The 18030-nt window shown below is 50.0% G+C and overlaps 1 protein-coding gene across 1 annotated transcript in view; it reads left to right on the forward strand.

Moving 5' to 3' along the window:
* Positions 1 to 12612, forward strand: part of STAMBPL1 (STAM binding protein like 1) — a 36327-nt gene extending 23715 nt beyond the window's left edge. The window contains exons 5-11 of the mRNA XM_031956987.1: positions 203 to 298; positions 3108 to 3459; positions 5314 to 5438; positions 6756 to 6893; positions 9407 to 9519; positions 10520 to 10619; positions 11380 to 12612. Coding sequence (XP_031812847.1) covers positions 203 to 298; positions 3108 to 3459; positions 5314 to 5438; positions 6756 to 6893; positions 9407 to 9519; positions 10520 to 10619; positions 11380 to 11436 — 981 coding nt within the window. The 3' untranslated portion in view covers positions 11437 to 12612. The remainder of the gene's footprint in view (positions 1 to 202; positions 299 to 3107; positions 3460 to 5313; positions 5439 to 6755; positions 6894 to 9406; positions 9520 to 10519; positions 10620 to 11379) is intronic.
* Positions 12613 to 18030: the final 5418 nt, after the last annotated feature.

The following is an 18030-nucleotide window of genomic DNA, read 5'->3' on the forward strand; positions in this document are numbered from 1 at the left end:
TGGGTCTCGGTTTCCTCCTCTATATAATAAGGAATTTGGTTCTCTTCTAGCTCTTACATTGTTTAGACTCTAAAGGAAGAGTGATTGATTTTTCATTGTGCCATTTCCCTTGGTGTTTTTTGACTCACTCTGTTCCCCAGCTATTGATCTATAAGCTTCCTCCTGAAATCCCACTAATCGATATGTATATATTTTTAAAAAGAAACTGAAGGAGATTGCCTTTCCAAGGACAGATGAATTGAAAAAGGATCTTTTAAAGAAATACAACATAGAATACCAAGAATGCTTACGGAGCAAAGTAAGTGGGACGGTCGTGTCGTTCATTGTCTTTTTTCTGTGCCGATTTCATTTCTGTGTGATGCATCTCTCAAATGTCCCAGGTTTTCTGATGAAAAATTAACACCGGGATGATGTCAAACGGCCATGAAAAATTCATGCTCCTATTCTCCAGGCGGAGCACTTCCTCCCGGCTGTGGTCTCTCCACTTCTCTGCTGCAGCTAATGAAGCAAAGTGTTACAAAATGGATTTCTGGCCGTGATTTAAAGTGGATTCTTTGCCCTGTGTCTGCCCGCCTGGTGGGGGGCAGAGGAAGCTCTTGGCCAGCAGATCAATGGAGAGAAACAGACTTGGAGCCAGAATATATAGGGTCATAGGATGGGGCTCAGAATCTTGGCTCAGGCTACCAATGGGTGGCTCGGAATTCAACAGGGGTGGTCCCAAGATTGGGCATTGGGCCCTCTTATCTTTCTTTGGCTTTTGGATCTTGTGGCCCTGCTCCACGTATTGCCTAAAATCATCCCTTCCAGCAGGGAATATCTATATTTTTAAGACCCTTCTCTAGAGAGAAACCTCGCCCCAACAGAGAAGGAAAGAGGAAGAGAATGGCCCATACCCAAGACCCAGACTTTAAAACATGAATTTGCCTCATTTTCTTTCACATTTTTGCAAACACCTGTTCTGTCTTGCTTGTCTCTTTTGCTTTATCAAGTACCATTTTTACATGGCAGCCCATTGGTATTGGCTTTGGAAATGGTTGACCTCGATACTGTCAGCCAGTCACAAACATTTATTAAGCACCTACTTTGTGCAAGGTGTTTGACTTAAAAAGTACAAAAGCAAAATACTTCCTGACTTCAGAGGGCTTATTCCTATCAAGGGCATGTACCTATGTAGACATACAGAAATTTGAATATATAAGGTGGGAAGAAAAAAGGGAGAAAACACTAGCAATGGGAAAGACTGGGGTTGAGTGTTAAAGGAGGCTGGGATTCTGAGAGGTGGAGGTACGGGGAAACTGGATAGGAAGGAGACCAAATAAAGCCACGGAGGTGAAGCCTCAAGGTGGGAACCATTGGTAGGACAGTATGACAGGACCAGGGTGTGTGTGAGCAGAGTAATGAGTAGTAAGATTGGAAAGGTCAAGGTGGGGCCAGGTCCTACCCATCTTTAAATGCCAAAAGGACAGGTTAAGTAAGTCTGGTCCTGTAGGAAGCCCCTGAAGGCTCGCTGGGTAATGACTTTCGGAGGTGTGGGGAGGATAAGCAGGAGGATAAGAGGAAGAACTTGAGACAAGGAGACCAATGAGGAGGCTGAGAGTCTAAGAACAAGGTGGCGGGCCAGAGCTGTCCAGGGAAGAGAAGGCAGACCGCCAAAAATGAAAAGAGAGGAGAGGAGAGGATGTGGGGCAGCCCTGTCGGCCAGAGGAGAGAATGGCTTTCAGTCTAAAGGTCCACGTTCACATCCTGCCCCAGTTAACTATTATATGACCCGAGCAAGTCATTTCTGAGGCTTTCCCGGGCTGTTGGGATGGATGTCCTCTAGGCCCCTTCTACCTCAAAATTTAAATTAGTTAAAAAATGTCAACAAGCATTTATTAAATAGTTTCCGTGTGCCTAAGCACTTTACAAATAGCATTTCATTGATCCTCACAATAATCCTGGAAAGTCAGTGTTATTATGATTCCCATTTTGCAGCTGAGGAAACTGAGGCAGACAGAGGTTAAGTGTCCTGCCCTGGACAACAAGCTATTAAGTATCTGAGGCCCGCTTTGAACTTCTTAATCCTGATACTGGTCTTCTGACTGTTTTCCATGAAAAAGACACTATGTCTCGGCTCTGGACCTTTTTTTCTGGCTCACCTCCAGGCCTTGAACATTATTTTCTCCATTGTGACTACTGATCTATCTGGCTTCCTTTAAGTGCCCATTAAAATCCCATCTTCCATAAGAAGCCTTCCCCATCCCTCTTGCCTTCTTTTGGTTTATTTTTCCTATTTATTTTGTATATATCTTGCCATATGTTTATGTAGGTAGATATAGTTGTTTGCATGTTGTCTCCCCCTTTAGATTGTCAGTTCCTTGGGACCAGAGACTGTCTTTTGCCTCTGTTTGTATCCCTGTCATTTAGCACAGTTCCTGGCACAAAGTAGGCATTCAATAAATGTTTCTTAATTCATTGACTCCAAGGTCGTATTCGCTGTGCCATCAAATTGCCTCAAATCTCTGATTTAGTGCTTTGTCCTGTGACTTCCTGGATTCTGACATTAGGTTTGAGGTAGTAAGAAAGCCAGAGAAAAAGTCAGTCAATCAAAACGCATTTATTATATGCTTATTGCATGCCTGCCTCCATGCTGAGTGCCATAGATACAAAATAAAGCCAAAACTAGCCCCAGAGGAGTTTTTTTTTTTATATTATGGGTCCCTACAAGACCCATAGGGAGTCAATACAAGGGGATCTTAGAGAAGACTGGCAGAGGGGAGTGCTGAGAAGCCACTCCAGGTCCTTAGGCTTTCATAGCTACATGACCCTCTCTGGATCAGCCCTTATGTGAAGAAAGTTCCTGGGCCCTCAGCAAAGCAGTTCCCCATCTCTCCCTCAGTTTCCTCATCTGTAAAATGAAGCAGGGTTAGGCTCATTGCCTTCCAGCTCTAAATGTATACTGCTGGAACCCCTCTGATAATTTGAGGTTGCAAATATTTTGCCACGTGTTTCTAAACTTTGCTCTTCCCCCCCTTGCCCAAAAGAATCCCGAATACCTATGTTCCCTGGTGCGGTCATTGCAGTTGGGACACCCGCTTAGGAAAGTGCTGGCAATGCCTTTGTTTCAGAACAAATACAAAGCAGATGTGCTCAGGAAGCTGGAGCACCAGCGGTTGATAGAGGCGGAGAAGCAGCGGATTGCGCAGATGCGGCGGCAGCAGCTGGAGACCGAGCAGTTCAACTTCTTTGAGGATCAGCTCCGGAAGCAGGAGCTGGCCCGAGACCAGCTGCGCAGCCAGGAGGCCCCGGTGCTGTCCGAGCAGACCTACGGCAATGCCCTGCCTTGCTTCAGCCCCCACCAGAACAGTCACTCCCTCTTTTCCGAGCAAGCCACTAAAAACGATGTGCCAACATATGCTGGCCAGTCGCCACCGGTGAACAGGGCATTGAAGCCGGCCGCCACGCTGAGCGCTGTCCAGAGTAAGTCTTCCCTGGTGCGCTGTCAAGCTTGAACATTGGTGCCATGTTTATGGGCCTTTGGGTGGGAAGTTTGCAGGAGCCCCTTTCAAAAGTACCTTAACTTCCATGGTCTATGCCTGAAGAATCAATCACAGACCAGATTGAAATATAATTGGGAAACAGTTAACAAAACAAATAAAAGCCCAGTAGGACACAAATAATGTTAATATGTGATTTTCTAAGTGATTTCATTATGTGGTGGCTGGGATCCTTTAGATGTACTTTAGTGGCCCCCATTTTTATTTGATTTTGACACCTTTGGTGGCAGCTGATCATTTAATAGTAGCAGTTACTCTATATGGTGGTAATGTTTCAGGAACTGCCTTTTATCAGGTTGTGGACTACAATCACTGTAATGACTAGATAATTTTACTTGAATCTGGTTCTGGCCTTTTTTTCTCTTTACCTGTCTCCAGATTTTGGCCTTACCGGCCCATTTTCTAGTTTTCCAACTGGGCATTATCTCCTCCCTCCACATGTTTGAAATGCCCTCCATTTTCCTCTAGTTCTTAGAACCATTGACGTTCTTCAAGGCTCAGCTCACAGACCACTTCCTACAGGAAGATTTTGCTGATAACCCTATGTAAGATTAATCTAGGTTCTGAATTTGCATTTCAGCAGGCATAGTCTTAAAGAGGGTAGGAACAAGTTTATTACTGCTCAGAACCTTGATTTAAATAAGCCACAAGGGAAGACAAAGCTCATGGCACACAAGTAATACACAATTAACAAACACAGTAACCACTATAACAAACAAATAACATATAACATGCATCATCACCGCCCTGAGGAAGCACCGACATCTGAATTCCTTGATTGGGAAGACTCACGGTCACGGATATTCAGTCTCTAGTGGGAGCCATTGCTAGGCAAGTTGTACAAGACTTCTTAGCCTGAATCCTGCAGGTTCCTTTCCACTAAGGAGTGTTTATAGGCTGAGAACAAAAAGGGCATATTTGATCTATGACTCTTGAGAAGTAGCAGCCTCCCAGGTACAAGGGGCTCCATCACAAGAGGCCCACCCAGGAGAATATTTGTTCATTCCTTTAGGGGGATTGTGTTTACTCAAGGAACTGGCTAGGTTCTGGAGTAAACACAGGCCTGCAATAAAGAATACTCTTTGATTAATAGAACTTCTTTGTGCTTTCCTGGTATTCCATCAGATAACTGCAAATGCATTCTCATATTTTCAGCAAAAAGTTCCACAAAAGGCATGGCTGAGACTCACTTCAGATTCCTTACTCGCTAGGATTCCTTACACCCTACTCATCAGTACACACTCACTCTTTCTTTCCTTTCACTGCTTTCTGGCTATCTTCCACTACTCAGCTATTGTATCCCTCAGTAGAAAGGAAATTCCTTAAGGGAAGGGACTGTTTTTTGTCTCTCCAGTACTTGTATAGTGGGCTGGGAATAGGGAACGCTTAAGATTTGCTTCTCGAATTGCAATGATTTGAGTTCCAGAAAGTCTCTTTCTTAAGAGTTTCCTCTCTCTTGGCTTTTTGCTCTGTGTCATCTTGAACCCAAAATGTCACAGATCCAGAGGGAAATGGGACTGGGCTTTGCCTTGGATGCCCACTCCCTGCGTCCTGCTCCCAAGAGTGTTCCAGAGGGGCAGCTAGATGGGGCAGTGCATAGAGCATCAGCCTTGAAGTCAGGAGGACCGGAGTTCAAATCTGGTCTCAGATACTTAACACTTCCTAGCTGTGTGACCCTGGGCAAGTCTCTTAAACCCAATTGCCTTAGGGGGGAAAAAGATTTTAAAAAACTATCAAGAGTGGCCTTGAACTCCTTGTCTCTCCTTGCCTCTTTCAGACCTGGTGGTCGAGGGCCTGCGCTGTGTCCTGATGCCCAAGGATCTTTGTCACCGGTTCCTTCTCTTGGCTGAGTCAAACACAGTGAGGGGCATAGAAACCTGTGGAATTCTCTGTGGAAAACTGGTACGTGAGCTTCAGGCTTTAGTCCTTCCAGGCTGAAGCCCTTTAGTCCTAGGCTTCAGTGTGGCAAAGTAGGCAATAATGAATGCTGTTCTCAAAAGTTGGCAAAATGCCCCCGTGGATTTCCTTAGCTGATTGTGCCTCAGCTCCTCCGGGGGGGTTGGCATCGGCTCAGTTCACACGCTCCCTCTCAGGAACCAGATTTCCCACCCCCTCGCCTGTCTCCCCATGCTGTTGGACTCTCCCACACCCTCCCAGAAGATGCCCTTGGGGTGGGGCAGTGCGCAGTCCACTGTGCTGGAGACGGTTCTTGGGTTCTCCTGATATTCCCAGGATTCCACTGGGCCTTACATTTGTCCTCTGGTTTTGTGGGCCGGACCAGAGCACGGCAGTTCATTGCCTTCAGTGCTATATCATGGGGTCTGGACCCATGATGTCAGATTGAGAGCTAAGAGAAAGCATGGAGGTAGGCTGGTCCAGAAAAGCTGGCATCGGGCCTAGATCCACGTTCTGTGACCTTTAATCACACGCTCAGTGGTGCCTACAGACTCTAGATCTCATTATCATATCTTTAAGACCATATCTTCAAAATAGGCGAGCCAAGATTTCATGGCTGCTTCACAGGGTCCACTATGGGAACGACCACTGAGCCTGGTGCTACTGATGAGAGGACCCTGGCTCTAGGCCTAAAAGGGACCCCAGAGGCCATCCGATCCAATCTTTGCATTTTATAGAAAAGGAAACTGAGACCTAATGATTTACCCAAAGTTACACAGGGAGTGGCAAAGCCAGAATTTGAACCCAGAACCTGACTTTACAGCCATTATTCTTTCTACTGTCAACTTAGTGGCCATAGTCAAGGAGTTCAGATTAACAACAGCCAAGGAAAGCTGAGTATTAGCTCCCTTTCCATTGCTTTCTGCCACTCCCCTGCAGAAACAGAAGGGCAGGTCTTGGAACAGAGGCAGTGACAAATTTTTCTTGGTTCTGTGTCTTGCTGTGCCTGAAGAATTCTTCCTAAAGCAGCCCCTAGTGAAGGGCCGCTCTGATCCAGCCGAGGCTGGCCCTCGGGAAGCAGCCTAGGCTGCACCTGTTACCTGGTCCCGTCAAAGAAAGAGGCAGAATCCAGTCCAAGTCCCTTTCTCTGTCAAGGAAGCCGAAGCACCTGTGCATGCCCCTCAGTGCCCACTGTGCCCGTCCCTTGGGCACTTCCTGGGCTGGGACCTGACTTTGTCCGGGTTCAGGGTTCCCCAGGGAGATGGTGCTCCTTCCTGTCCTGGGTGCTTACTGATGCTTACCTTCTCCCTGACCTTCTCCCAGACGCACAACGAGTTTACAATCACCCACGTCATCGTGCCCAAGCAGTCGGCCGGCCCGGACTACTGCGACGTGGCCAATGTGGAGGAGCTCTTCAGCATTCAGGACCAGCACAGCCTCCTCACCCTGGGATGGATCCATGTAAGTTCCATCCCATCCCACCCCTTTCCAGGGGCTTGTCTGCTGCTTTGCCCAGGGGACGTGATGGCAAGATCACAGCCTCCTTCTTTGGAGTTACCACACTAATTATTTAAATGCAAATACGGGGCACATTACAAGTGCCCCATAGCTGGAAGAGCCTTGATGTCAAGAAAGGCCTGGATTCTAATTCCACCCCATACATTTATTGCCCAAGAGAGCCTAGGCAAGTCCCCTAACTGCTGCCAGCTTCTTCCTCTGTCAGGGATGGAGGGAGTTCCGGCCCTCACAGGCAGGTTGCAGAACCTCAGAGACTGTTCTCTGCTCTGAACCCCGATACTCCTGCCCGACAAATAATGATCCAGATGACCTGCTCCAGAAAATGGGACCCCGCTCTTCCTCTTGCATTTATTCAGTCCATGTAAATGGCCAGTTTAGTCAAGTCTGGCCTCCACGTGGTCAAGGATGACCCGAAAAATCAGTCTGATGCATGAAAACATTTGCAAAAATCAAGCTTTTCCCAAATGCCAGGGTCTGCTTCAGGAGGCAGGGAATCCTCCCTCAGGAGAGGTCTTCTCACTTTTAAAAAGTGGGCTATTAAACAACTCATGCTGTTGAGGATTTATTCAGGTCCAGTTTATAGATTCTGGGATGCTAATTGACCTCCCAGAAGACCAGAAGACCCGGCTGTAATGTTGGAAAATAGCTCCGTGTTCATCTGGCCAAGCCCCCCTTATTTTCAGAGCAGGAAACTGAGGTGCAGGGCAGTGTCTATCCAAGTAGCATAGGCAGTAAGCAGCAGACAAAGAACTTAAATAAACCGGTCCCTTCAGTGGTTGGAAGCCTTCCTTTATGTGTCGTGAATGAATGGCCAGCCTGTTCTCTGAGGATCAGCTCTTGTTGAGACAGAGGCCTTGAGGATGGTAGTTCCTGCAGAAAGGAGCTGTCATCAGGAGCTTCTCCTCCACGGACCGAAGGATGCGGGTTCCTAAAGTGCTTCCGTCCTCACTTGTGTCCGATGCAGACATTTCTCCCTGCAGAATTCTTCTCTGCTGACTGCAGAGATAAGCCTGCTTTGCCCTTCCTCCTCTGGGTGAAAGATAAAACCGCTGGGAAGTCCTGGGAGACTTCTTCAAGGGACAGTCAGCAGAGACCTTGACTGGCCTTGTCCCTCGAGGAAAACTGGCCTGCCAGCGGCGTTCCCAGGACAAATGGCCGCGCGGCCCCTTGGGAGAAAAGGTGTGTGTGTGTGATGAGCCGCCTGGGATCGCCCCCCAGACAAGGTCACCCTTTGCATCCAATCCTGAGCCAAAGGTAGTGTTACTATCTGGGTCTGTCAAGTCCACAGAAAAGATAAAAAAGCCCTTGATGTGTTTCCCACCATGAAAAAGAGGGTCGGGTTTTTTCCTTCCCATCCTGTGATTTTTCTTCTTTGAGATTCCTACAAATGTTACCTCAAGTCGTCTTGGGTGAGAGACACGTCTGAGGAAATGGGGCCACGGGGGGATGTGCTGATGTGGGCACCTCTCCGAAACAAAGAACGAGTAGTGGTCGTCTCAAACAATCAGCGCTTGACTTCTGGATTTAATAGTAAATAAAATCACTGGGGGCCTGTTTGTAACCCCCAAAGATGATGAATAAAGCAGAGGGGGTCCTCGCGTGGACGCTGAGGGGCCTAGATCAACTTGTTTTTCCTTAAGTTCAAGGCTTTCAGCTGATTTCAGAAAAGCAGAACCTGACTAATGGCATCAGGCTGACGGGGTGAACATTAGTGAGAAGCTGCCTCCCTTGCGGGGCTCCTTCCTTCACATCAGCCAGTTCAGTCAGTAAGGAGGCGTCTCTGCAGAGACCCCTTCTGGGAAGGAGGGAGTGTCTAGATTTCAGCCTGTCCTGGGGAATAAGAGTATCAGGGCCTTTGAGAGTTTCTGAAGTGAATACAAAATATGGCGCTTACCTTTAGGGTATCGGGTCCCGGTGATCCAGGTGTAAAAGGATCCCTGGGGATCCAGCCATAAAAGGATTCAGTGGCTGATGAAGTCCCTGCTCACTGCCCAGGGTCCCAAAGTTCATCGTCCCACCCCACAAATACCCTGCCACAGTTTTGACTTTAAACTTGGCTGATTTGCCATCAAAAGCTCCATAGCCTGCAGGAAATGAGGAGGAGACTGAGGGAAAAAGAAAACCAGAGGGGCAACTAGGAGAGGGCTGGGGAGCCTTGAGGAATCCCTCTGTGCAGCAGGAGTCTAGTGGCCATTTCCAGAATGCAGCTGTGTCTGTTCCAGTCCTGGGGACACCCATTGCTCAGATGTGCTCCACAGCCCCTGGAGCTGCTGGGAGCTCAGACTTCTCTCCTGGAGGGGTGGGAGGGAGGATTCCCTTGGGGAACCAGTTCCTTTTCCCATAAGGAGGCAGAGAGATGCACACCAGGAATGGGCTTCTCGGAGTCCCCTTGGGGTGGCCCCCAAAGCAAAGGGAGGTGGGCTCTTCCTGGGCAGGCTCCCCTCCTCTCTCCGCAGACGCACCCCACGCAGACGGCCTTCCTGTCCAGCGTGGACCTGCACACGCACTGCTCCTACCAGCTCATGCTGCCAGAAGCCATCGCCATCGTCTGCTCGCCCAGACATAACGAGTGAGTCTGGGGGTCGGAGCCGGGGGCCTCGGAGGCTGGCTCCCTCCTCGCGCTCAGAGGCCCGGGGTAGGAGGCTCAGGGGGCTCGGCCGGGGCTGCGCCCCCACCTTTTTGTGCATGAGCCTTACAGGGCACAGACCGAATGTGGAGTCAGGAAGCCCTGGTTCGAATCTGGCCTCTGACACGTCCTCTCTGGGTGACCTCAGGCATGGGGGAAGGAGAGAAAGGAACAAGCATTTGCTGAGCACTTACTGCATGCCAGGCATTGGGCTAAGTGCTTTATGATTGTTCTCATTTGATCCTACAGTAACTCTGAGAGAGGTGTTATTGCTATACCCATTTTATGTTGAGAAAATTGAGGCAAATAAAAGTTAGTCTTGCTCCTGGCTGCACAGCTAGGAAGTGTCTGAGTGACTTGAACTCAGGTCTTCCCTACTCCGAGCCCGGTGCTCTTTCCTCTGGGCCCAGCCTCAGTTTCCTTTTCTGTACAATGAGGCAGCCGGTCTAGTCTCTAACATCCCTAGATCTGACCCCGGGGGCCACAAAGGTGTCACAGGTGTGGCCACAAGGGGCGCTCTTCTCTGAGCGGACATCTCTGAATGAGACAAGCAAGTACTGTCCTGCAGGCCCCCCAGCACCTTCTGAGAGGGAGGGAGGGAGGGAGGGGGGACCCCGACCTTCTGCTCCTCTCTGCCCTGAAGGACCTGCTCGTGTCCGTGTCAGTCTGTTAGCCTGGGAGCTCCCGAGGGATGGGGACTTGCCTTTGCCTCCCCCAGGCCGATAACAAGCATACTAGGTGCTTGTTGCCCTGCAAGAATGAGTCCCTGCCTTCGAGCGGCTTCCGTTCCTGGGCCAACAACACGGAGAACCTCGGGAAAGGCAGGACAGCCCCCCCCCCCCTCACTGAGAGCTTTCCGGGGCAGACTCTGGCCTGGGCACCGGGGACACGCGGCCCCCGCCCCAGAGGGGCTGTGCCTGGGAACGGGTTTCTCTCCTTCCAGGACGGGCATCTTCAGACTCACCAACGCCGGGATGCTGGAGGTGTCGGCCTGCAAGAAGAAGGGCTTCCATCCCCACACCAAGGACCCCAGGCTGTTCAGTGTAAGCAGAGGCCGATTCACTTCTGGGGAAATGGGATCTGGGGCCAGTGGGACCAGCAAGTGCCCCCCTCTCTCTGTGTCTCTATACCCGGGGCCACATAAAGTTTCTGCAGTGCTGAGGGTCGCCGGTGGGAGAAGTTTAAGGAGCCCTGCCGTGTCTGGCCTAAGAGCCAGAGGAGCTGTTGGGCTGCACTGGCAGAGGGAGCATTCCCCCCCCCGCCCCACCCCAGGAGTTCCTCATACCCATGAAAGCCCAGGTCCAGGAGCTACTCCAGATCAGTGATCCACAGAGATCTTTTTGGATCCTGGCTTTTCTGTAGTGTCCAGCCCCACTCGGGGATCTGTAAATCGAAGGAGCCCAGTCAGGGCCCCCAGAACCCTGGCCTCTTTTCTTCACTGTGATCTGGGATAATCCCGGACCTCAGAGAGGTGGCCCTTCCCTACAGGACTCCATCCGGTCAGCACAGTCATTCTCCCAGCATGGCTCAGGTGGAGGCCCAACCCCCACCCAAGAAGCCATTTCCCTGCAAGCTCCTTTGTCCGCATTTGCCTCTATTTTTGGTAGAAATAAGAAACACTGTAAGGAGAGCCCCCACATACTTACTCCCCTTCTCGTTCACCCTTTTAATGAAAACCGATTTGTTGGTGAGTCCATCAGGGTCCAAACCCAGGATCCTCCAGAGAAGAGCAGAGATAAATGTTAAAAGAACATTAGCCTAATCATCTATTTTCAACCTCTAACACGTCGTTTTCCTCCACAGCCGTGCAAGCACGTGGTGGGCCAGGACATAAGCATCACGGTGCTGGACCTGAGGTGACGAGCCCCAAAGACGGACGCCCCGGCCCTCACCGACGCGTGGCTGCCAGACTTTCTTAAGAAGTTTTCAGAACTGACGTTTTATATTTATACATTTTAGATCAGATGGTTTGATATTTATTGCTTTCACACACTTTGCCGTTTTCTTTGGGGAATGTTCCAACTCGAGACAGAACTCGTGGTGACGATAAACTGGAATCTCCCCGTGTACCAAAAATAATAAATCGAGTTGCACCCAGCACCCTGTGGTTGGGAGTTCCGTGTGAGTCGCCAGGAGCTTGGCTGTTTTCACTGGGGTCGTGGATTTATCCCCCTCTCCCTGAGAGAGGGTAAAGCAAACAGTTAAATGAAATTTGAGTGAATATTTTCCCCTAAAAAGAGACAATCATCCATATTTATGGACACCTGAGAGCGTGGGTTTAATGAGAGAAGTGCAAACCTCATCAAGAAATGGGGTTCAAAGAGAAATGAAGAGGGTAAGAGAAAATGCTTGGATGAAATGGTAACGTCAGATTCTGGAGAACCACAATGTTAGCAGATGAGGGGAAAGAGGATGGAGAAGAGCAGACTGAGGAAAATGCTGATAGCCCCAGACATAGGGATAACCACACCCAGAGTAAGTTATAGTTAGTCTAGCAATCATTTGGGAAGCAATGATTAAGCACCTACTATGTTCCGGGCACTTCCACATCACAACTTTCCCCACTGCAGTTTTGCTGTCACAATTTGGCAGAAAAAATTATGTGGGAATTTTTTTTTTGGGGGGGGGGGTTGCAAAAGCTGCAGATGACCAGAAAAGGCCCCAGACGATACCGAAAAAGCTCAGAAATTCAGAAATGTATACAATTTATGTATAATATTCTATAATATCAACATATTTTATCCTTTAATACCATAATAATTCAGAACTCTGGTAGGAAGGGAGGACAAAAAACTTTTATGTGCATTTTCCAGATCGAGGGGACTCTACACCTGTAACTCCCACAAGGTGGAAGGGACAACTGTAATTAGCAAGGTCGCCTTTCATTTTAAATTTAAAATTTTAAAATTTTAAATTTAATTTTAAAACAAGCAGGTAAATAGGAGCTCAGAGCTACCCCCAAAACTTGATGAAATAGGACGTAGGAATAGCATATGATAATGGAAGAGGATTCCATGTTCTGGGAAAACAAACAAACAGATTTAACAAAAAAGGTGGGGGGGGCTGTATTGAAAATGGTCATGAATGGAACTGGATGGAGAGTGTTTGGGGGAGGCTCACAGGGCTTTCTTCTTCTGTAAGAACAATCTTCATGGACAGATGGAGGGAGGGAGGGAGGGACTTTGTCCTTCAGTGATAACAAGTTTCAAGTCTTTGATGGGCCTCCGTATAGCAGAAGGAAAAGGCTGATTCTGCTTAGCTTCCGTGTAAGAACTAGAACTCAATAAAAACTGCAAGGATGAGATAGATTCAATTTAAAGAAAAGTTCCTAGTAATTAGAGAAGTCCCAAGTGGGATGGAGGCCTCCAGAGGTGTCAGGGAAGTGGGATGGAAGCCTCCCAAGGCAGGATGGGCCTTCATTTCCCAGAGTCCTTGAGCAGAGGGACAGCACTGATGAGAGATGCGCTAGATGGGACCCTACTTAAGGGTCAGAATGGCCTGGTCTGAGAGTCTTCATCTCATTTCTTTGAGCTCTGGACCTTTTCCTAGAATCATGATTTTAAACTAAAATCCATAGAATTACAAAGGAATCCAATTGTATTGAAAAAAAACAATTTTTTATAAAAAGTTCATGAACTTTGATGATAATAAGAATAGCTAGCATTCATATGGCCCGAGAAGGTTTCCAAAATACTTTGCCAATGTTAATTCATTTGCTCTTTACAGCTCTGAGTTACAACATACCCCCATTCAACAAACTCCCCATTTTTCAGATGGGGAAATTAAGGCTGGGAGAAGTCGAATGATTTTCTCAGTGTCATGCAGACAGTAAGTTCTTGAGTTTGGATTTTAACTCGGGACTGGAGTATCTCTCAGGTCCCTTCCAGCTCTGAGATTCAGTGGATCGTGGACTTAAAGTCAGTGATTAGTAGAAGATAGTAAAGATTTCACTGCCTTGAACTCGCATATCATTATAACCAGCTACCCCCGCATCTATTGGAATAATTCCTTAAGCATTCTACAGTCATTTTTTAATAGCAAGTTTTTTTTCCTTTAAAATATTTAAAATTTAAACATTTTTAATGTTAATCTTTTAAATTATTTTATTGTTTTGTTTTAGTTATCTCTGATTCAAAATGAAATCTGTCTTTTGTCTGTCTCTGTGTCTGTCTGTCTGTCTCTCTCTTTTTCTCTCTCCCCCCGCCCATTTTTCCTTACTCATCTCTTATAACAAAGATTAAAAACAAAAAGGGGGAGAAAGCAATTCAACAAAACCCATCCACACAGCAGCATTCTCCCAAATAAGGCCACTATCTTTTCAGAGAAGGGAGTGGACATCCTGCTGCCCCTGGCAACTCCTTTAAAGGAGAGTAAAAAACAAACAAAGAAAAACAAAAAACAACCCTGAAATCTTGGCACAAAGGGAGAATCAAAGGGATGGAAGGCTTAATTGTCAAGAGGGAATTCAATCAACTGGGCTTCCCAGAAGGGCTTTGTTAGGGTGGCTCTGGGAAGGCTGTCTTTTAAGTAGTGCAGCAGGAGATCCACTGAAAGGACCAAAGGTTATATTTTCCCATATCGGTGACAGGGACCAGGATTCAAATCCTGTTCCTGTTGCTTTTTATTCAGGGGGCCTTGACCAAGACACTTCCCCTCAGGGGGCTTTCATTTCCTCAGCTTTGAAAGGAGGGGATTAGACCAGATGACCAGTGAAGTCCTCTTCCGTCTTGAAGTGAATGAAAAATAAAATTACTGAGCCATGAGGGCTGGGTATTTTTAAATGGTGGGTTTGTGGGATTTAAAAAAAAATCAATCTATTTAAGAATGACGAATAAAAAGCTGGTAATGTTCAGTAAATCATCGGGATTCCTAGGCTGAGTGCAGAGCGGAGTCCTGAGGAAGTGAATCAGGAAGAGGCAACATGCCGTGGAGAAGTTGAGTGGAGTCAGGCTCAGGTTACCTTCCTGGTCCTGTCAGGGAGGGAGAGAAGGGGGAGACTGAGATCGAATGCTGGATTGGGGACACTGGAAATCTCATTGAGGCACAGGGCAGTGTAGACACCTCCACAGCCAATGAGGCTGATTCCATCATGGAGAGACCTTGACCTTCACCCCTGACTAAGCTCGAGGATTGGTCCAGGAAGACTCCACCTGATATGGTCATCCTGGCTTCATCTCAGAAATTCCCATGAGGACCTGGGCTTGAATTTCTGCCTCTGTGGGTGACCTCTGGAAAATCCCCATGGCTCTCTGGGCTTGAGTTTCCCCTCTATATCCCACCAGAGAATTTCTCCAGCTGGAACTCCCTAATTTTCTTAACCCGCCATCGGAGCCGCATGGAGAGTTTTCCGTGTGAATCATCTTGGAAAGAACAAACTCATACTGAGAGGCTCAGGATTCCCTCCTTAATGAGGGGATGTCCACAACTGATTTTTGTCTCCTGCCTTAAGGATTTCAAAGCCCTTTAGATGCATTATCTCATTTGAGTCTGTGGTGTCAGGACTGGTGCTATTATTATTCTCATATTACAGATAAGGAGACTATGGCTCAGAGAGTTTAAATCATTCTGGGTTCCCTGAATGTCCTTCCATGTGCCAATGAGAGATATCCTGGGGGAGGGGATGCTGATAAACATTTAACAACTGGCTCTCATTCAGGACATGGTTTAGGTTTAATTGTGCATCATTAACACTTTCTGCAGCGCTTTCTTAAGTCTAGACAATCACTAGAACAATAAGCCAAGCTCTGATATGAAGGAATTGCCCATTTCCAGGATGTAAATGTTCAGACTGAAAATTTAACGATTGGCTCTCAAGATGAGCGGACTCCTGCACACTTGCATCCTTCCCTTGTCAGTGGCTCCTGGGGCTCTTCCTTTTCTTCCCCTCTCCCCATCCAGAGGAGTCCCCTTAGGCAGTAGAGTTCCCCAGTCCATATTAGGGACTGTCCTGCCCACCAGCTCTTCCTTGCTCCCTTCCATCCTTTCCTTAGTGAAGAACCTACCAAGGGACACCTTCCCTGAGCTCAAGTTCTTCTTGCTTCTACACTGCCTTTTCTCTCCTTCCCACTGCCCCCCCTTCCCAACCAACCTTATATTGACTTTACCCTTATGTATGCACTTGCTGCTGCCCCTCTGACATTGATGCCAGGAACTCAGAAACACTGCAGTAAAGCTGTGAGGGCTCTGGATTCTAATCCTGCTTTGATTGGCGCCACTATCTGGCCTTGGGCAGAGCGCTTAACCCTCTCCAGCCAGTGAGCTGACACAGCAATTAGAGCACTGGACTTGGAGTCAAGAAGACCCAAGTTCAAACCCAGCTTCAGACACTTCCTAGCTGTGTGTCCCTGGGCAAGAAATGCAATCTCTCTGTGCCCTGGTTTCCTCCACTATAACATTTGGATAAAACAGCACCTACTTCAAAGTGGTATTGTGAAGCTCAAGTAAGAAATTTATAAAACACTTATCATTGTGTCTAGCACTCAGTAGGTGCTATATAAATGCTTCTTCCCTTCTCTTTCCCCTGTCCTCTTTCCTCCCCTTCCCTCAGTTTGCCTATCTGTGAAATGGTAGAGCAGGATGGGAATAGATCATTCAAGCCCTTCCCAGGCTTTCAGATTCTGATTCGATTCTATAAAGAGCTGTGGAGAAGGCTAGTGCATGTTTATAGACCTAGATTTGAAGGAGGGAGGAAGGAGGAGGAGAGAGGAAAGGAGCGGGGAGGAGAGGAAAGGCGGGAGGGGGAAAGGTGGGGAGGAGGGGGAGCGGGAGAGGAAAGGCGGGAGGAGAGGTAGGGCGGGAGGAGAGGGGAGCTGGGAGGAGGGAAAGGTGGGGGAGGAGAGGAAGGAGGGAAGGGAGGGGGAGGGCCTGGCGCTTTGGGCCTCTCCCCGCAGGGCCCTCTCCTCGGCTCGGAAGGGGGGATGAGGTGGCTCAAGGGTCTCTTGGGCCCTTTTCTTTGCCCCTGAGGCCTCTTGCCTTCCCTTCCTGGGCTCTGGGGCGCACTGTTTCGGCAGCTTCCGGCCCAGGGAGCAGCCCCCGAACGCTGCCCGCTTAGTTCTCACCCAAAGGGCTGCTTTTACTAGAGCATCATAGTGATAATAACAAAGGTGCTGAGGGGACAGGGCTTTGGAGCCCCGGGGCATTCCCTGAGGAAGCGGAGGGGCCCACACAGTGCCGGGTATGCAGCAGGCACTTAATAAATGCTGACTGATGGGTTCCTTGGGCCTGGGCCAGGCTGTCCCGCCCGATCGCCTGTTCTTAGGTTCCAGCGCTTTTGATTCCAGAAACGAAGGAGTCTCTAATGGACCCCAGAGCAACTCGGAGAAGGAGCTGCGGGAGCCGGAGGCCTCTCCCCGGGGTGAGGGAGCCCTGCCCTCCTCGGCAGCCCCGCCGGAAGGAGCTCAGAACCCGCGAAGCGCTAGGATGAGGGAGGAAGGCCTTGGAAGCCTCACGGCCCGCTCCGCGCTCCCCCCGCTCCCCCCGCTCCCCCCGCTCCCCCCGCTCCCCGGAGCTGCCTTAGCCATCTCTGAAGGAGACTGACTTCCAGGCGCGGAGGCCGCGGCCCCACCCCCCACCCCCCCGCCCCGGGTTCCTCGGCCGCAGACGCCCCGGGCCCTGATGCCACCGCCACGGCCACCATCGGCCCCTCCGCGTTCTGTTCCAGGGGGCCCCGCCCGGCCCCGGCTTTCCGCGCGTCACAGCCCCGAGGTCTCCGCCGGCCCAGCCTGCCGCCCTCCCCTGCCCCCCCCCCTTGCGCCGGGAGAGCGGGGCCGCCTCTGTCTGCGCAGGGTCCGGCCAAGAACTGCGGGCCGGGCCGGGCCGTTTCCCAGAGAAGGGAGCTGAGGCACGCGGAGCTCGGGCAGAGCGACGCGCCGCTGAGCCTGCGCCCTCCCTCCGGGCCCGGCGTCTGGTGTGGCCTCCAGCCCGGAGCTGGATCCCCGCGACCCCTCCCGGGCCCGAGGCCCCGCGGCCCGTTCCCCTTCCCGGCAGGAGCCGCCGCGGGTCCCGGCCCGCGCTGGCTGCGTCTGTCCCAAGCGGGCCGTGACTTCCCCAGGGAGGGGCCCTTTCGCCGCGCCAGCCCCAGCTCTCATTGTCATTGCCTCCTCACTGCCCCGCGCGACCCGGGGGTCGGACTCAAGCCTCTCCTCCCCCTAGATCCGAGACACGCGCTGTGCGGCCCTGGGAAAACCCCTCCCCCTCCCCGGCTCTTTCCCGTCCCTGAAGGGGGAGGCTTGGACCGGGACGGGGATGGTGGGGAGCAGGACTTTCTGCCGCAAGGGGGCGCTTCTGTTGCTGAATCCCACAGGCGGTGTGGGCCCGGGAAGCTGCAGCTGAACTCTCCGAGGTAGCACGGAGGGGTGGGAAGGGGAGCCAAGACACCTGCTGGTGCCACAGCCCGAGCTCTCCCGCAAGGGGGCGCATCGACAGACTGCTGCTCGCTGCCGGCCTCCCACCGCC

The sequence above is a fragment of the Sarcophilus harrisii genome, chromosome 2, assembly GCF_902635505.1.
Source record: "Sarcophilus harrisii chromosome 2, mSarHar1.11, whole genome shotgun sequence".
Classification (NCBI taxonomy): Eukaryota; Metazoa; Chordata; class Mammalia; order Dasyuromorphia; family Dasyuridae; genus Sarcophilus; species Sarcophilus harrisii.